Source organism: Patella vulgata, chromosome 7 (assembly GCF_932274485.2).
Source record: "Patella vulgata chromosome 7, xgPatVulg1.2, whole genome shotgun sequence".
In the NCBI taxonomy this organism is placed as follows: domain Eukaryota; kingdom Metazoa; phylum Mollusca; class Gastropoda; family Patellidae; genus Patella; species Patella vulgata.
Window position 1 is genome coordinate 6,851,858 of NC_065885.2, and position 20,062 is coordinate 6,871,919.

A 20,062-nucleotide genomic window follows, 5' to 3' on the forward strand; every position below is an offset into this window, starting at 1 on the left:
CCACTGCTAAAGACCTCTACGCGCGAGCGAATTTTTGAAATAAAATTAAACCATATGTTAGTCCCGAAATGACCTAGTTTGTGTCGAGTGGACGTTAAACCCCATTTCTCTCTCCCCCCCCCCTCTCTCTCTCTCTGGTGCTTTGAACCGAATCTGATGTTTCGAAACGAATCTTGTGCTTCGAACTATATAATCTGGTGCATATAGAATTATAAATATTGTTATTACATAATTATTAGATAATTGGTAACTTATGGATTTTAGTTAGATATGTAGAATAAGATTATAGGAATGTATAGAATAACGATAGGTAGAGATTTGATATGAAATTAACGTAAAAGTTAATGGGCGTGGTGATTACCAGTCTAACTCCATATTACAAACTGTCGTAATACGAATAAATAGACAGGTTTTTCCATTGACACTCGTATTCAATAGTCGAAGTTATCCAGACACAACTGAACACCTATAGATCAAATAACTGGGGTGCATTCGATCAGACTGTTACAACATATTTTATTCTATTTCTATATTTAGGTTAAACTTATAATACAGTAAAGTATTGTATTAGTGTTCAAGACTATATTCTTTATCGAGAATGGCTATCCATGTGTGTAGAAATATTATAATTATTTATCGTACTTGATCTCTCTCAAAGTAGTTAAATGTGAGACAAGTTATACAAGACTAAAACACGTCTTTAATACACTATACATAGACTGGGTTTTTCCAATGGGTAATTTTTATAGAACCCCCTTGATCTAGTGTTATACAGTTCTGTTTGTCTTTAGTAAGAACTTAGTGGAACTCTAGAGGAAGAAAGTTGTAAGCACACGCAGAATGGCCACCCCAGTAAGTACAACTACGTCATGTTTATAAAATAACACTAGATGTTTTGATCTCATCCTCTAATTGAATACAAACACTCAATCAAATCTGGTGTAATCTTGATTGATAATCACCGTCTTCCCTCTCGTTGAATATAAACATCACCAAACATTCAATCTAATCTGTCGTGAATATGGTTCTGTGTTTAAATAAGCGAAACGAGAGTAGAGAACATGTTACATATAAAGAATAGATTTATATTTAATTTGAATACAAAGGTTAATTCATCTGAATTTTGTATACATTTAATATGTCTTCGTTCCCGTTCTGTCAGTATCAATTTTGATATGAACACGACTTGATTCATTTTACTGACAATATTTGAAGATAAACGAAAGTTGTTTCACTACACTGGGCTGGGTGCGTCTCTAACTCAATATTACCTATATCCTTCGACATTGCTAACATGACTTATATAGGTCAGTTTAAATCAACATTGATGTTGTTATCTTACCGTGAAAAGATGGTCTTTTCATGTCCAATATTTAAGACAAAATGAATATTTTAAAATTGTTACACGAATCGCGTGCCAGAATGCTTTCAAGCGCCATTTGTAATGAAGGGATCCGATGTACGAGACTAAATATATCCGGTGTAGACTGGAATAACAAACGCCAAAGACTGCCATTCAATTTGGACTCTTCGCGTATTTCGTCGAACATAACTAATTAGAAATTAGAGTAGAACAGTTTATATACATTGTACATTCATATTTTTATATAAACAATATTTTTATTCAGGATGTCTTAATGGGATTGGGGAACAGGTTTAGCCTATGTAAAACCCCTCTCCCTATTATTATATGCGTTGCGACCCATTTGTGTCCCTATCTAGGTGCCAAAGAATGGAGATTTAGCTCCTTTAATTAGTCCTTATAGTATAAAATTAACTTATTTGTAGATGTTACATGAATTAATAAAGAAATTTAGTTTGCCAGGCGAAACTAAGGGCACCCAATCGTATACTACACCCCACCCCCCCCCCCCGCAAAAAAAAAACAACCCAAAAAACGAACACATCAGAGTATATCTCAACGTTTTTAGCTACGTTCTCTTAGCTACCGGGCCCTATACTAAAGGTTTGAGGGAAAACAATCAAGGGGTTGTCTCCATGCATCACCAAACCTCTGTTAACGACTAATCCCTTGTCCACCGATCATCTCACCGATCCTAAAACTATAAAACTCAACGCCTGCACTAAAGACTGCATACGTCGTTTTTATACTTCATAGACTTCTTTCTGATATAGGGGGTGTTAAATCATGTCCACGATTCCCCACTTGTACGTGACAAGGAATAGGATCGCTTGTCCGAAATGACGTAGTTTGTGTCGAGTGGACATAGTGATGTAGGGGGCGTGAAATCACAATGTCTGTCATTAATAAGCTGATCAACAGCCTTTCTAAATCCTTCTGACCCCTAACCTTGTCAAAGTGAATTACCTGCCCCTTCTCTACCATTTGATCAGGAAATAAGTTTCTCGCGCGTGCTACGTCACTGTCTGAATCTGACGTAAAAAATATCATGTATATATATCAGGGTTATCATATCTAAGAAGAGAGTTATTGTTGTAATAATATTTACAAGTAGGGACTGGTTGTTTATTTATTTTCTATTCCAGATATCAACCGTTACCCACAATACCTACATGTATACTCTACATGCCCATGGTGATTGTCAAGCTGTACAGATTGGAAAATCAAACACAATAAATGAAACTAGTAACCAGACCGACCTGGATGATCTTACTTCCGAGATGGAAGATTTCCGGTTTAAATTTAATCGGATAAATGAACAATTCGAAAGAAAGGATGAAGAAATAGCTGAATTGAAAAAAAGAGTTGCTGACCTGGAAGCATTTAAGAAGAAAGTAGAACAATCAGAAGTCAAGACAAACACCAACACTAATACTAGACGTTATATCAGGGATACGAGTAATGATATTACTCTAAAGTTATATGACGAGTAAGTAAATGTGTTCATAATAATATATATTTTGATGATTGTTAAACTTGAGAAACTTCACTAAGAGTCGTAACAAACCTTTTCTTATATCATATTTCTGAGGTTTACAAAGATAAGATGATTATTGATAATGATATAATATATTAACCTGTATTTATATCAGTTGATAATGATATAATATATTAACCTGTATTTATAGATGTAGATATAAAGATATGGGTACTATAACTGTCAGTAAGAAAGTCAGTGTTAATGATTTAATGAAGTTGATAGAAGAGAAGAAGAATAAGAAGATTAGTCTGATTGGTATAGAGGGATATAGACATGGTAGTATGAGATTTATCTACGACTGTGAAAGCAACAAAAACGACTATAGCCTGGAACAACTTGGTGTTGTAGACCAGGACCAGGTTCTGTACTATTGGTAGTAAAATATAGTGATTATATTGATTTGATGGATTCAACACCCTTTTTCCTTTTGTTTTATAATGGTTGATCTGGATTGGCGGTGAGGTTGGGTGGGGTGGGAGAGTGGGTGAGTGTTTAAACCAGAAGATGTATATAATTTATGTATAATGAATTAACAATGTTTTATATTTTATAATTTTGTTTCAATAAAATATTTTATAACTAATGTTGTTCTACTGACGTGCAGTGTTATATAATATATTGAGAAATATAAATGAAATGGGGTTTAACGTTCTACGTTTCCATACCGACTTGGAAATGAAATGAAATGAAATGAAATAGGTTTTAACGTCCTACTGTTCTGCTTCTAACCTGGGCTAATGAAGACGGGCATACGCCGTACATTGTGCTATGAGGGAAATTTTGCCCGAGCAGCAGCGCTACGGCCTACTCTTATATCGAATTCCAACTGCCAAGGGATTTTTTACGTGCACGCCAATGTGTACACGGGACCTTGGTTTTTCGTCCCATCCACACCGACTGGGATAATGAAGACAGGTATAAATACAGTGTGCTATGGGCGAAATTTTGGTCGAACGGGCGGCGCTACCAGGCGCTATGGTCTACTGTTAGATATATACCCAGAGCCCCTCCCCCCCCCACCGCCCAAACCCCACCCTATACATGTAAATGAGCAGAAATCTGGTCTCAGCGTTTCTAATTTTATAAAATTCCCCGGTAATACTACAGACCACACTCATAACTTGATGTGAGAGAGAGAGAGAGAGATGGGGTTTAACGTCCACTCGACACAAACTAGGTCATTTCGGGACTAACATATGGTTCAATTTTATTTCAATAATTCGCTTGCGCGTAGGGATAGCAGTGGGAGAAAACCAGAGGACCCGGAGAAAACCCATGAGGTTGGCCAGGCGACGCAACTCCCTATCAGGTACAATCAGGGAATCGAAACCACACCAGTTGACACAATGACATACCTAATGATACAACGCACACGCGCTAACCATTTAGGCCATCTAATCCCACAAAACTAGATGTATTCATCTTCGACTTCCGCTAGGGTAAATCCCATGTTTTATGCGCGTCATTTTCGTGCTTCAGAGCACCTTATCTGTGTTCACCAACAATAACAACATCTTCGACATGATAGAAACAGAAACTAGAGTTTAAACATTGATTGACAGTTTCGTTGGCCGAGGAGGAGCGGGGAAAAGGGGGTTCACCAAATCAAAGAGTGAATGGTTTTTAATTCGGTATTCATCCACAAATATATCTTATGATAATGTCATCTATATTTTATAGCTGTACACCACCTACAGGGAGTCGTTCATCAGGGTTTATCTTTCTTCCTTCCAAATAATTCTAAATCTGCCTAAAACTTGTTGAAAATAATAATTGATCACATTACATATAATGTTTTACCTGTTCGTAGATTTTCTGAGCATGTATGTCGGACTGTCTGTAATATGCATGTCGGGTTAAGCTACCCCCTTCAGGACAAGCAAGGGACCCCATAGCTTATCTTAACTAGCACAGGACCACATTTGGCCTAAATCAGGAACTGGATATCTCAAAGTATTACGATGAATTACAATATTTTGGATGCTTTATTTTGATGTTTCAGCGACTATATGGTTCGGAAATCCTAATGGTTCGTGGTCCTGAAACTAACTGCTCGCGGTCGACTAAAATTCCCCATGGTTGAATCAGAAGCGCTGCCCCTTTTGGACATTACCCGGTTGTCACTATACTTGGATTTTAGAAGCCTAATCTACATGGATAAACTGGAAACTCTGGAAAATGGCTACTAACAAAGTTATGGATGCAGTTGTTTGAAATGAACAAGTACAACTACAGTCCATGCTTGTGAGCCAGGTCAGGTCTGGATAAAATGATTTGAAATGCATCATAATTTCAAGCAATAATGAACTAGTTCTGGACACACCGAAAGGACACAAATCTGTGACTGACAAACTGAGAGACTGGATCTAAATCTCTAGATCTGTGTGTCATAATTGTCTGTGGCAGGTGCCCTTTGTAGAATCAAAATATTTCCTTTGGGTCGCGCGCGGTTTCACGGGGCATACGTTCAACTTTCTTTAAGATTTCATTTAATCGTCTTTTATGTCTAATACGACCCTCCAGAAGACCGGCATACAGCAGAACGGAGCACAGACTCATCACCGCAGCTATACCATAGCTCCACCGGAAGCAACGTAGTCCATAACAATCGGTGACGCTGGGATCTCCTATAGCTGCTTGATACAATGAACCGTACACCTGCTGCATGATCAATCCACCTATACCAGACCCAACCATCATTAAACCCCAGTTCATCCCAAAATATTTCATACCAAAATGTTCGCTAGTCATCGTAGGGCTCAGGCACCAAGTAGCACCGTTCGCAACACCCACGCCAAGAACGGCTAACAGTAACACGGGATAAGAGTCTCCCCAAAACACACACACGCCAAGAACGATGCTTTGAAACACTGTGGCGGCTAATATAACGGCAGCCCTTGGTACCTTCTCGGCAATGATGTCAGACGTAAAACCAACAATGAACTTGGAGCATGTCGCCGAGACGGGATTCAACACCGTAAATAAAGTACTTTTATCCTGGTAATCGAACGACCTCAGATATGTCGTAATGTTGTTTATATACATGAGCTGGAGACTGGAGCACATGACGCACGGCCAAAATATGAAATGAAAATCAACATTTTTTAATAAAGCGAATCCAGTCACGTCTTTTACCTCTTCTACGCTTTTTTCAGCGGATTCGATGAAGTTGACGCTGTTAACTAACTTCTCTCTGTCATCAGAACTCTCCGGAGGATGCGTAGAATAAATGCTCAGGAAAACAACGCCCAGTAAATTTGTAACTATAAAGGCAATGGCTGACATCAGGTAAAACCCCTTCAAATCCTGATTCTGAACGTCTGTTGTGTGGCCATTTACAAAGCAGACGCCGTAAATGAGAGCAAAAATGGCAGGACCAGCACTGAAGGAAGAATCGAGAAGTCCCACGATTTTACCTCTGTGCTTAGCATGGACGTTGTGCATACTGGTAGTAAGACATGCCATGTAGGTGAAAATACAACCGAATCCTGAAAGATACAATAAATAAATTTGATGGGGGTGAAGTGACGTCGAGATTTCGGCTATCTGAACAATATTCTATATCAAAAAAGTCTATTGATCTTCTCGGGGGAGACTCTCTTCAAATTCAATTACAATCGACACGAAACCTTGCATGCTTGTGCCATGGACAAGGAGTGTGTATGTGGTTGGGGGCGAATGGTTAGCGCGTGTGCGTTGTATCATAAGGTCTGTCATTCCCCGGTTGTACGTGACAAGGAGTAGGGTCGCCTGTATAACCTCGTGGGTTTCCTCCGGGTCCTCCGGTTTGCTCCCACTGCTATAGACCCCTACGCGGAAGCGAATTTTTGAAATATAATTGGACCTAGTCTCTCTCTCTCTCTCTCTCTCTCTCTCTCTCTCTCTTGTACGACTGCGTAGCGATTGCCGACCTTAATATATATATTACGACGTTACAATTCCAAAATGGCGACGATGACGTCATGATCAATTCCTAGTCCATATAGTAGTATCGTACTTATTTTTCTATGTGTAGGATTTAGTTAACAATAATTATTGACATTACCAGTAATAAAGAAATAAATATCCTGTAAATATGGATTATCATGGTAGAATTCGACTTCATCGTAAGTTGTATACAGCATTATAAATCCCAGCGTAGTTAAAATCAGGGATGTAAAAGACGTCCATCTGGCACCAGTCCTTTCATACATAAAACCGGCTGGAAATCCAAGACAGATGCCAAAATTACTCAGTGCGGACATCATTTCAACTGAAAAGGGAATTTGAAATTGTTTAATACCTTTTTTAGACCACCAGAAATTTAAATTTGGAGCCAACCTTATAATAGCTTGAATTAGAAATTAGGAAAAGGTCTTCTAAATAACCTACATGTATCCAGTCATGAGGTTTTCCATACGTTTGCCTATTTATCCCTTTAATGCATAATCATGTCAGATTTTCACTTGCCAGGGCACGACTGTAGTAAAATAGCAATCTGGTCTTTCGAAAGATACGAAAGCAGCCTGGTCTTTCGAAAGGAACGAAACACGAACGTCACATATTGTCCAAAATTGTCAGCGTTCACTGTATAGCCATTGTTCAGGAAAAATTCTCCACTTAATTGTGACTGTAGGACTTATAGGGGAAGTGTGGTTTGATGATATGCAAATCGAGGTCCACATCTACAAATTGATAATAGGACTAAACGGTTAGATCTATTTCCTAAGGTCACCTGCAGATTTGGTCAAAAGTCACGAGAATGAAATGAAATGAAATGGGTTTAACGTCCTACTGTTCTGCTCCTAACCTGGGCTAATGAAGACAGGCATACGCCATACAGTGTGCTATTAGGGAAATTTTGCCCAGGCAGCGGCGCTACGGCCTGCTCTTCTATCGAATTCCAACTGCCAAGGGATCTTTTACGTGTACGCCAATGTGTACACGGGACCTCGGTTTTTCGTCCCATCCGAACGACTAGACAGCTGTCCTTGTCACGAGATGTAAACCGGGCTAGCCCTAACCCTAACCTCGGACCTAGTCCTAGCCCTTACCCACAATCTCGCCAACAATTCCGTGCCCTAACCCCATTTACATCTTGTCGACCTTGAAGGAATCTGTTGGTGGCCTTAATAATTAGATCTTGGCAGGATTACACCTAGAAACAGTGTTACATAAAACCTCAAATACCATTTTATCTTAATCTCAAAATAACCTAAATAAAACTCTAATTTCGTTAGTCATCGGTGGATAATAAAGGTTATAAATCACTGTTTGAAAAGTAAATGACCTGCAACGCACCTTGAGATTGTGAATACCGGAAACTTAATTTGATAGCATTGGAGTAGGCGTTGAAGGCGAATATGGAACCAGCCACTGCCATCCCCAGACATCCTACCGCTATAGCCGTTATCCGCAAAATTACATTCTTCGAACATCGAACCATTCTGTAGATCTTCTAAAAGTTGCCTCTCGGGTCGATGTTGCTGTTGAAAACGTGCCTGGGTCAGATCCGACAAGTTTATTCATCCATGTTGAGTATAATCCATGAAATGATACAGCAAATATTGATCATATTGAACAGGAGGCCTACATTAACGGGAGACATGTTTCGATGATGATACAGCAATGTTTTTATCATGTGATTTTAAATAGTATCATATCATTAAATGTTTATCTACAGGGATGAAGTCCCGATATAGAAAATAATTATATATATGTAGGCATAGAAGAAATTTGATCAACTCATAGGTCGATATTCGATTATGGAGTTGAAATATTAATAAATAATATCGTAAGTCATAGTTTGACACAGCGCACTTGTTCATACTGATGTCGATGAGACATACCCAAATAAATTATAATTTTACAGTCGACTGCATCCATTAATGATATTACTGTTATAACAAAATATAGTCTATTATTCCATTTGATTCACACAGATATTCAATGTAAAGGGATAAACAGCAAAGATAGAAATCAGGCCCGGTGGAGTGGGGGTAGCGGGGGGGGGGGGGGGTTTATAAAGCCCCCAATAATTTGGCCGCAAGTATTCCTTTCTCCAGGTAATTGCATACAAGTAAAGGGGCCTGATTTTAACATAGACAAGAGATTTCTTGAAGGTAGACTTTCAGAAGAAGAAAACCCCGCTTTTCTTAATACGGACCAGGGGGGTGGGTGGCCGAATGGCTAGCTCGTGCGTACTGCATCATACGGCCTGCCATTGAGTCAACTGGCGTGGTTTCGAATCCCCGGTTTTACGTGACAAGGAGTAGGGTCGCCTGTTCAATCTCGTGGGTTTTCTCCGGGTCCTCCGGTTTCCTCCCACTGCTAAAGACCCCTACGCGCAAGCGAATTATTGAAATGAAATTAAACCATATGTTAGTCCCGAAATGATATAGTTTGTGTCGAGTGGACGTTAAACCCCATTTCTCTCTCTCTCTCTCTCTCTCTCTCTCTCTCTCTCTTAATACTGACCACGGTTGAGAGGGTCGCGATTAGATAACTGAACAGCCTATCTTTCTTTCAAGTCCGTGTCACGTCCGTTGTATCTCTGACAAATTGGCTTATTAGAAAAACGAGTTTTTCTTATTCTCTTTCCTTGTGTCCCTTATCCATCAAATAATTCACTGCTATCAGTTATGATCAGTTCAAACAATCGGTTGCCATGCAAGAAACACCCACATTTTGTAAGAAATGGATGGGAAAGAGGTAAAATCAATAGGGCTCATCCACTTATTCAAGATCTTTTGATCCATGATATATTTGTCAAGTTTTATCAGAATGGGACAACAATGGTAGCCCCTCTGGAGGGCTTACAAAATCCATGCATAATATTTCAAATTGTGCGTGAAAAGCAAGGGCTATAGCTCTGGAATGTAAGGTCTGATGCGTACCAAATAAATCGAACTCATCCAAGAACTTAACACATAGTTTCAGTTTCATGGGAAAGGTCCAGAAACGCCATTCATATTTCACATTTTGTGTAAAGGGCAGGGAGGGGCAGATGCGCACGAAAATTGAACTCACCCAAGAACTAGTGATTCTCGTTTTAAGTTTCATCTAAATGGGATAAAATTGTGACTTCTAGATGGTCCACAACCTGGGTATTAAATGCTTTTATCATACTATTTGCGTAACGGGGAGTGGCTATTTGACGGGAAGTCTCGATCCGATTTTCAGGAAATTCGGACTCAACCATAACTATGGTGAAACGGTTATATATTTGAACAGTTTTGAAAATAAGATAAAGATTGTGACGGGCCTTAAGCTAAAAACGTGATATTTCATACAATCACGGGGTCATAATCCAAAGAGTTACGGTCCAATACGAGCTAATATCGAAGGGAATCCAGATCTTTTAGATATAAATATACATTATTTTCATCAAAATTGGATAACAAATTTGAACTTGGGTATAACGGTCAGATTCAAATATTTTAATAAAGGCCACCGGCAGATTTCGTCATGGTCACCAGATGTAAATGGGTTAGGGCACGTGATTTTTGCAGAGGATTGTGGGTTAGGATAAGGGCTAGGTCTTGGTCTAGGGTTGGCGCTAGCCCTGTTTACATCTCGTGACCTTGGCGAAATCTGCAGGTGTCCGTAATATTTAAATCTAACCTGGGTATTACAATTACATGCTTTTAAGGGCAGTTTCGGTCCGAATTTCACGAAATGACGAAATGTGAACTTAACTGTAATTATGGTGTAACTTTACTATATTTGAACGGTTTTTACAATCAAATAAAAACTGTGACTTCTACAGGGTCCACAAACTAAAATGTACAATCAGGGGTCACAATCCAAGAAGTCATGCACCGTCCGATATCGAAAGGAACCGAGACCTTTCGGTTATAAATATATATTGTAAGCTTCATCAAAATCGGATAAAAATTGTGCCCTCTGTGTCCGATAACCTTTGTATTATTATGCATATATTTGTCAAGGCCAGCGTCACAGGATTAAACCACCATTGACTGTGTTTTCATGGTAAGAGAATTAGAAAAGAAATAAAATTTCACTTCATTTTTTTTAGCCAGAAATCGCCCAGAAAGCGTCCCCGACGATCTAGCCCGCCCCCAATCAAGATTTCACTTCCGCTCGCCCTTGAAATCTGTTGACCTAGGAATAGTTGTTGTATGTTACGTCCACATTTTCATGTGGATGTATTATGCCGTCGCTCCTGTCCATCCGTGTTGTGGTACGCATTAGACCGCAACTGCCATATACGCAAAATGTGAAATGTGTACGAAGTTTGTGGACTCTTATTCGGATCACATAATTTTCATAAAAATTCACATCTTTATGGATCACCATAAAAAAATCAATAGTTATACATTGTCCGTCAATTTTACAGCACCCCTGAGGACATTACCCGACGCCCTCGTTGCTCTGAGCTAGTTACGGCCCTGTCGTTGGGTAATGTTCCCCCTTTGATTATCGGAGTGACAACGGACACAGTAATCAGTCTAGATAATTTGTAAGTCAAGTTTTAGATATTAACGTATATGGTATATGGACCTTGAAAACTAAAACTAGAATATTTTTTATTACACATGATGGACACCCCAACCAATGAAAATTGTTAGTTCTTAAAAATATTTTAGTTGAAGATTTCATGAATGAAGTCCATTGAATCCAAGAAGTTAAAACAGTACAGCCTGCTACAACAGGCCCAGAAAACATAGTCGAGGGGCCCATCAACATCGGGGATTACACTGCTGGCCTAACAAACATTGTAGATCAGCCAATCAACACAGGGGATTACAGCAGGTCAGGCCCAGAAAACCGTTTCCACTGGGCAGACAACATAGATAGGTGACTACAGTAGGTCTATAAAATGACCATGACCAGAAATAACATATAAGGTAAATGAAATGAGTTTTAATGTCCTACAGCTCTGCTCTGATTAGGTAATAATGAAGGGTATGGCACGCTATACAGTGTGCTATGAGGGAAACTTTGCCCGGGCAGCAGCACTGTCGCCTACTCTTATATCTAATTCCAACTGCCAAGCGGATCTTTTACGTACATGCCAATGTATACATGAGACCTCAGTTTTTTGTCCCATCCAAACGACTAGAAATAACTGTCCTTTTCAGTCCTTCCATCCCGCACCACTGACAAGGGGGCAAACCACGTTGGAAAAACCCGATGAAGTTTCTCGACCAATCCAGGTTAGTGAGCAAACGTCTTACCCACCGTTGCTCCCGTAACATAAGGGAGAGGGAGGGGTTACAAATAAGCATAGCCTGTAACTCAATCCAGATTATTGAATAAAAAGATGCATGGTATGAAAATATTTCAGTAAATGTCTTTGGTAATGAATAACAGAGGGAGTACTGACACAAACTAGGTCATTTCGGGACTAACATATGGTTTAATTTTATTTCAATAATTCGCTTGCGCGTAGGGGTCTTTAGCAGTGGGAGTAAACAGGAGGACCTGGAAAAAACCCCACGAGGTTGGACAGGAGACCCAACTCGTTGTCACGTACAACCGGGGAATCAAAACCATGCCAGTTGACTCAATGTTGTCTTTACGACACTAGGATCTGAAAGAGTTGTTATGTAACCCGTATTCTGCTTAATGTGAGGGATTAGCAATGAAACTGTTATAGGCATGCTGCCAGTATGACCCCTGATGCAACCTCCCAGTACAACTGGTCAGATCTTCATGCAGTGGAGGCCATCGAAAGCATAAAAAAAACGAAATGAAATATAGATCTGTATTTTAATCAGATTGGATTATCACAGACACAATATATTAAAGGCTCAATACCACTCTTGTTGTGACTGAATAATATGTCCCAATCTATATTCTGGTCAACAAATTGTACTATTTTACAATATTCCAATTAATTGATGATACAAATTTCATCTTAACACACCTAATTTAAAAAATTGAAAAAATTCAACTCAATGATTTGAAAAGCCTGACGTAAAGCTTTTCAAATGTTACTTGGATTTAAAAATATTTTTGAACCCTGTGGACAAGTAAAATAGGATTTAATGGATAATTTACATAACAGGTAGGACACTAACACATCTAGTACTTAGAATAAGGCTATTTTTTATTTTCTGGAGCTGTCAAGCCAGCAAGAGTGTTATTGTCCCTTTAACTATCTAAAATTATATAAACAGTTTTTTTTAAAAAACCAGTACATCTTGTATAATTTGAGCAAAAATACAATAATATAAAAAATAATACTGTCTAGGTATATAATCACAAAGATGAATATTATATTAAGATTTAAATTTGTCTATTGCCGGACAATTTCTTTACTGGCTTCAAATGTTATATGATTTGTTATTTAGACATCTATTTACATGACAAGCCCATAATCAACTCTCTAGACCTTGGATGGCAAAGATATTGAGTGGATTACTTAATGTCTACCATTATAAATGCAAATATGGACGAAAAATTCGAAACCTTCCGAAAATGTGTAACATCACAACAACTACAGGTAAAAGGCTTTCTATACATGTATTAGGCATTCATAAGTTTGCTTAGAATAAAGTAATTTGACTGAAATTTTTAATACATAAATTTTTAAAGTATTATACCAAGAACAACCAGCTCTTTCTCGAGTGACCTTATACAAAGATTCCCACCATCGTGCGATGCGTTACGAAAGGAATGTTCCTACTGAGTCCACGATCTCATACGTGCAGATACATTATTTGATATGATCAACTCGATTGCTGCGACGGGCCTCAATATATTATAAGACCTGTTAGGATCACCATGATTACTTCACGATTAAAACCATAATTCAAATCGTAGCGTGAATCGTGATAGTGGGAACCTAGCATTGAGTTTGATCACTGTTATTTCTCTTTTCACCTTTTAACAAACACCAGTCCTACCCTATAAATCAATAACTCATATAAATAACACAATTATATCACAGTTTACTGAATAAATATATAATTTAAATATAACAATAATACTTATAGTAAGTGCAGGATGACTGCAATACACACAAACTAAACCCATAAGACAACCCACGAACAATATATACAGATATTTCCAATAATAAACAACAAACAAAGTATATCATATCATATCAAGTGAATGGATCCGGGGGCTAGCTGTAAGCGTTCACTGTGCTGTACAGTCCTGAGTCAGTAATGATACCGACTTCACTCAAAATGAAAACAAAATAACAATAAGGGAGACAATTCATAAAACAATGACGATCCTACTATGGACCAGGAACTGACCATGTTGGATGAAATTGTTCAAGGAAGCATGCCAATTTTCATGTTGATGGACATGAATTGACGAGAGAGAGAAATGGGGTTGATGTCTACGACACAAACTAGGTCATTTCGGGACTAACATAATATGGTTTAATTTTATTTAAATAATTTGTTTGCGCGTAGGGGTCTTTAGCAGTGGGAGGCAACTGGAGGACCCGGAGAAACCCTACGAGGTTGGACAAGCGACCCTACTCCTTGTCATGTACAACCGATGAATTGACGAAGCCTTGGGCTTTTTTGAAAAGTCGCCCCAAGAACAAGAGTCTGTTCAGTTCCTGGTCCAAAAGGGGAAGGAATATATTCAAAGCAAAGTTAAGCAATTCTGTATAACTAAAATGCTTTGTTAAAAATCATATAAATAACATGAAAATCTATATAGATAATTTGTTAAAGCTATATTATAAACTTTCATATAAAAATTAAAATAATAAATAATTTGATTATGTGGTTTGCATTGTAAATGTTAGCTTGATATAGAATGGATATACATATACATACAATAACCATTAGTGAAAATTAAACATGCATTATGCAAGAGCTAAATCTGCCAATTGCAGGTCTTTCTTTAGGCCTGAACTGTTATCTAAATTATTAATTAGACATTAATTAACTTTAACAGACTATAATCAACTCTTGATGTCATCGCTAGCCTGCAATATTTGCTGCTGCTGCTTCTGATTAAATCAAAAAATGGATAATCGAGACTATGATTTTATCGTACCGAATTTAGTAATGATGATCAAGGCTAGGCCCAAAATTCAATCACTAAATTCTCGGTTCAGGGTGGATCAATTTGACTGAAATTTTCAGCAAATTCCCTTTACAATATCTAGTTTTTAACTATGATAGTGAGAACTACTAGCTCTGTATCTAATCTCCCATAATGTATCTTTAATGAAACTATTATTCAAACAGTAGATTAAAGCTGCTTATACAAATGTAGTTGTTCAAAAATGGTTTAATACTATTCAGAATTTACAAAAGTATGACAAATTTAACATTTTCCAACACTGGCATCTTCCATAGATAACAAACAGTGCTGGGTTTAAAATTAATCTGGTTCCAGAATGTATCTTTAAGCTAAAAAAAAGGAGACAAAATATTATGTACTGTGCAATTCACATCTGAATAATCTTTAAAATCATTATATATTCTAAATCTTTGGTATATTTTCTAACATGAGATTGTTGTCAATTCCCTTCCTGAAAGTTCAGGTCCCTTGGCAGTTGGGTCATTTCTGAAATCTAGATTTTTGTTTATTTTTGTAATACTATGGACAGATGTGGAGCTGGGTTTAGGTACAGCATTTCTTAGCGTAACCAAGGCACTTTTAGGTGGAGAAATGAAGGAGTTCTGATAGGTAGACAGGTAGTCTCCCTTGGTTTCATCGCATATCTGCTGTTTCCATTCTCGTTGTAGTTTTGGTAACAGACCATAATTTGTTGATTGTCCTGTAAAATCGAGACACAAGAAATAATTATTTTAATTCCTTTAATTATTTTAATTAAAACAAATTTTCGTGTCGCACTAAATGACCTTATCAACCCTGATCAAACATATCTTTAAAGATAAAAAACAAAATATAAATAAATTATTGAACTTATATACTGATGGGGGGGGGGGCAAAGGCTTCTGGGGGCACCGATGGGGCTTCTGGAGGCGCCGATGTACCTACACTTGACGAACGGTACTGTGGACACACCTCCCTTTTCGGAGAGGGGTCAAGGGTGCCCTCTCCATCCCCCCCCCCAAAAAAAAACTTTGGAAAATTGGATTTGCACTTGAAAATGACAGAAAATTTCAATTTTGAGACTGAATTGCGATATTGGCATATTATATTTTGATATGAACATTATAAAAATTTGAAGGAAGGAATACAACTTTAACGTACCTATAATAATTTATGAGAAAAACGAAAAGTTGGGCGTCTAACCAATCTCACACGGCATTAAGGGTGCCCCGCGAATTATATTATAGGCGCCCATGATCTCATCGTGGGCAGCCCACCAATCCCGGCATTATCGGCGCCCCTCCGGGATGGGGCACACCACCAAGCATGCCGTTTGTGCGCCCCATTGATCAAGCCTTTGGCACCCATAAGGGGCAGCTGAATGAGCTGATCCACTTGCCCTTCACCCCCTCCCTACGGACCTGCTTGTATAGCGCCAAAATTCAGCTTGTGTAAAGCTGCTCTGTGACGCTTGTACAAGAAAATATACGATTATGAGTACACCATATAAAACAATATAATATAGATAGAAAATCATAAAAAATAATAAAATTAAACTATTTGGTAAATCAAGATAATAGGATTTAAAAAAAATAAAATAACATGGTACAGGTACAAATAAAATATAGATCAGAAATCATAAAAAAATAAAATAGCGGGGTACAGGTACAGATAAAATATAGATAAAAAAAAATCATAAAAAAATTAAATACACTTCATCATTCTGTTCAATAGAAAGTAAATAAGTTACTATTCTGTAAAGAGTTTAAATTATTTTTTTCTAACATACATGTATCACATGTCTGCTTTCTCTGGGTTATGCAGATGGGAGTTGCAACAACTATAATGAATTATTCAAAGCTTTGGCACTATCAACTGCGTAAATTACACTATACAAGATTAATCAAAATTTATGTTGATTAAAAATTCATTATATTGGTACACTTGATATCATTTCTAAAGAAGAGTAGACTTGGTGTTCTAGTTTTATAATTAAACCTGGTTGGATCATAAACCCTGTTAATCCAGTCCTAATTAGTGATTAATATATAATGCTTTTAATGAACTTCTGGTGTTGCTATAAACATTGTATCATTGTTTGGTGGGGAAACACTTAATACAGATTGGATTAAACCATAATTACATGATAGGATTAATCAATACATCTACCTAGTAACTAAGGGTTTCCTTTAGAATTTTAAAACATTACATTTAAAGCGAGAGAGAGAAATGGAGTTTAACGTCCACTCGAGACAGACTAGGTCATTTTGGGACTAACATATGGTTTAATTTTATTTCAATAATTTGCTTGCGTGTAGGGGTCTCTAGCAGTGGGAGGAAACCTGGGGACCCAGAGAAAACCCACGAGGTTGGACAGGCAACCCTACTCCTTGTCACGTACAACCGGGGATTCGAAACCACGTCTGTTGACTCAATGACAGACCTTATGATACAGTGCGCAAATGCTAACCATTCGGCCATCCAACCCCACACATGTAAACCAGTGATATTGGATTAATGGATACATCTATTTTTTAACTAGATGAAAGTTTTTTGGGAAACTATTAAATATTTATTGGATAAATGAATAGGTGTAATTAAGGGTCTGCTATAGAAACTTAAAGGGCCGAGTTACTGTAATATTTTAAACTGTAATGAATAGGCCTACTGTACATCTAATTTAGGGTTTTATTTAAAAGCTTAAAGGATCTTACTACAGTAATATTTTAAACTATAACTAAGATTGACTCAAAAAGATTAAAACTGCCACTTGGTATAAAAACTATTTTCTTTGACTAATATATCTATAAACTATTTAAGACAAAAAAAAAACCTATAAAAAATTAAGTACTGGTAGTAAAAATTGAGAAAAATCTTGGTAAAATTACCTCAACTGCCTCAAGTAACTGTCATATTAAATATAATCAAAATATAAAACATAAAATTGATATGATTATTAATTTTCTCAAATTTACTTTTAATTTTGAAATGGTAGACATTTTAATATTATTGCCTCTGAAGTCTGAAGATCATTTGGTTGACTGTTAGTCCCGTACAAACTACAATATTGTAAAGAGAGAGAAGTCATTTCGGGACTAACATAGGGTTCAATGTTATTTCAATAATTCGCTTGCACATAGGGGTCTTTAGCAGTGGGAGGAAACTGGAGGACCTGGAGAAAACCCAAAAGGTTGGTCAGGCGACTCCACTCCTTGTAATATACATGTACAACCGAGGAATCAAAACCACACCACTTGACTCAATACCAGACCTTATGATACAACGCGCATGTGCAATATAACCATTCAGCCAACCAACCCCTCTAACTAATTTGAAATAAACTACATACCTTGGAGCGGGTGATCTGATTTTTCTGGTACCCAGGCCAAACAATGACCGTTCCAGTTCCTTAATTCTGGAAGACAGTTCTCGTGCCATCTGCCGTTATACTGTTCATCATACCACGACACCATGTTATTAGAATACTTTTTACCATGGTGATGGAATAAAGTCTCTGGTCCAAGTCCATCTGATCTCATCATAGCATTACGTCGAATAACCACATCAGGTCGATGACCTCCCCAGTTACGGAAATCTGTTCGGTGGGTACTGTTGTGTAAATTGTTACCGCGTTGAAACTAAAGAAGAAAAATATGTTTCCTGATGATCAGCTTTTTTTATGTAGGCCAGAATACAATTCGCATATTGCAGATTAATTCCTTGCAAAAATTCCTGCTTTGCACTAAATTGTGGCGTTGTTGCCCTGAACCTAGAGTTATATTATCTTGGGCCGCCGGTAATTGGGTTAAGAGACTTAGCTCCTTTAAAGTTGAATTACTAAATAAAAGAATATCAACCCAAAACTGGTTCAAGCATTCAGTATTATGATGAACTGCAAATTTGTCAAAATTTGGCATCCACTGGAGTGGCAATATATAGACTTTACTGCACATGATTTATTGGAAAAGACCTAATCGCTCTAAACAATTTATTTCAAAATTACACTCTAGGATCTAGGGAAATTATTTTACAAATTTTACAGTCTGGATTTGCTTGAATTCGGGCACACTACTAGATCTTTGTACGATCTGAGAAATATCTTTCTCTAGGGTTAGGTTAGGTTTATAAATTACATGTAAAACGTACAAATTGATGCAGTAACAACGGCGGATTTTGGCTAAAGCTATTCTGAAGGGTTAGGGTTAGAATTGTGAGTATAAACACAGAAAGATATTTCTCAGATCGGAAAAATCTAGTATCGTGCTGAATTCGGTACTACATACAGATTAAATTTACGATATTTCATGTTTTCAATCCCAGATATTTTGCTTATATTATTCTGCTTCTCTAAGTTTAATAATATTAGATTAATCTAATAGACTAATAAGCCTACATAAGCTCCAAAAATTTTTTATTTTCTAATTATGAAAAATAAACAGAACAACAATTTTTAATTTTAAATTGTTTTTCACAATAATATATACACTTTTGGATCATGGTAATACATCTAATAGACTAGATTTAATAGGCCTACATAAGCTCCAAAAAAATTTTATTTTCTAATTATGAAAAATAAACAGAACAACAATTTTTAATTTTAAATTGTTTTTCACAATAATATATACACTTTTGGATCATGGTAATACATTTTTAGATTTTTTTCAAAAAAAGTTTGTTTCAGGTAGAAATAGAAAGGCTATTATTTATTATTATTACTAAATACTATTTATTAAATACTTACAATATTACGTTCTTCGGACCAATTTCCAATAAGAACACCCGGAGAAAAACGTTGTTCTATACGCCATCCTGGCATTGACCATTTTTTAGGATCTCCTTGAGCCATGACAACTTGTTGGTTAACAGTTCTGAAGGGTTTCTTGAAACCACCTTTTAACCCTTTTAATCGTTTACCTTGGAAACCGTTAAGAACCAACTCACTACCTAGAAAAGCGTAACACTACACATTGTATTTCGTTAGACGTTATCTAATCTACAATTAAATAATGGTCCATTGCATCATTGTAAATAGTAATAACCATGTCAATACTACTGATCATATACACAGTAAAATCCTATGTATCAGAATTTATTGATAATTATGACGTACTATTTTATAACCAATTTGATGTAGAAATATAAAGTAGTGCTGATAAAATAGAGTTATTTCCCTTCCATCG

General features: G+C 37.1%; 2 protein-coding genes and 1 long non-coding RNA gene across 3 annotated transcripts; 1 reads left to right on the forward strand and 2 right to left on the reverse strand.

The window, feature by feature from the left end:
• The first annotated feature begins 700 nt into the window (after positions 1-700).
• LOC130013521 (uncharacterized) lies at positions 701-3,486 on the forward strand. The gene is made up of 3 exons (XR_008788689.1): positions 701-852; positions 2,509-2,852; positions 3,052-3,486. It is a non-coding gene; the product is annotated as an uncharacterized LOC130013521 (long non-coding RNA).
• A 1,838-nt stretch (positions 3,487-5,324) lies between these two features.
• Positions 5,325-8,328, reverse strand: LOC126828107 (uncharacterized). The gene is made up of 3 exons (XM_056102223.1): positions 8,184-8,328; positions 6,949-7,155; positions 5,325-6,391 (listed from the first exon to the last, which is right to left on the reverse strand). The coding sequence occupies exons 1-3, from the start codon at positions 8,326-8,328 to the stop codon at positions 5,325-5,327; spliced, it is 1,419 nt and encodes a 472-aa protein (XP_055958198.1).
• A 4,343-nt stretch (positions 8,329-12,671) lies between these two features.
• LOC126826958 (cilia- and flagella-associated protein 107) lies at positions 12,672-19,816 on the reverse strand. The gene is made up of 3 exons (XM_050556125.2): positions 19,624-19,816; positions 18,232-18,520; positions 12,672-15,603 (listed from the first exon to the last, which is right to left on the reverse strand). Exons 1-3 carry the CDS (start codon positions 19,726-19,728, stop codon positions 15,326-15,328), a joined length of 672 nt encoding a protein of 223 aa, XP_050412082.1. The 5' UTR covers positions 19,729-19,816; the 3' UTR covers positions 12,672-15,325.
• Positions 19,817-20,062: the final 246 nt, after the last annotated feature.

Coding starts and splice junctions, on each gene's coding strand:
- LOC126828107 (XM_056102223.1), bottom strand. CDS start 8,328: ATGGTTCGATGTTCGAAGAATGTAATTTTGCGGATAACGGCTATAGCG. Junction 7,156..8,183: donor CCGGTATTCACAATCTCAAG/GTGCGTTGCAGG, acceptor TTCCCTTTTCAG/TTGAAATGATGTCCGCACTG. Junction 6,392..6,948: donor TATTTATTTCTTTATTACTG/GTAATGTCAATA, acceptor TGTATCTTTCAG/GATTCGGTTGTATTTTCACC.
- LOC126826958 (XM_050556125.2), bottom strand. CDS start 19,728: ATGGCTCAAGGAGATCCTAAAAAATGGTCAATGCCAGGATGGCGTATA. Junction 18,521..19,623: donor GGTCCGAAGAACGTAATATT/GTAAGTATTTAA, acceptor TTTCTTCTTTAG/TTTCAACGCGGTAACAATTT. Junction 15,604..18,231: donor ATCAGATCACCCGCTCCAAG/GTATGTAGTTTA, acceptor TCGATTTTACAG/GACAATCAACAAATTATGGT.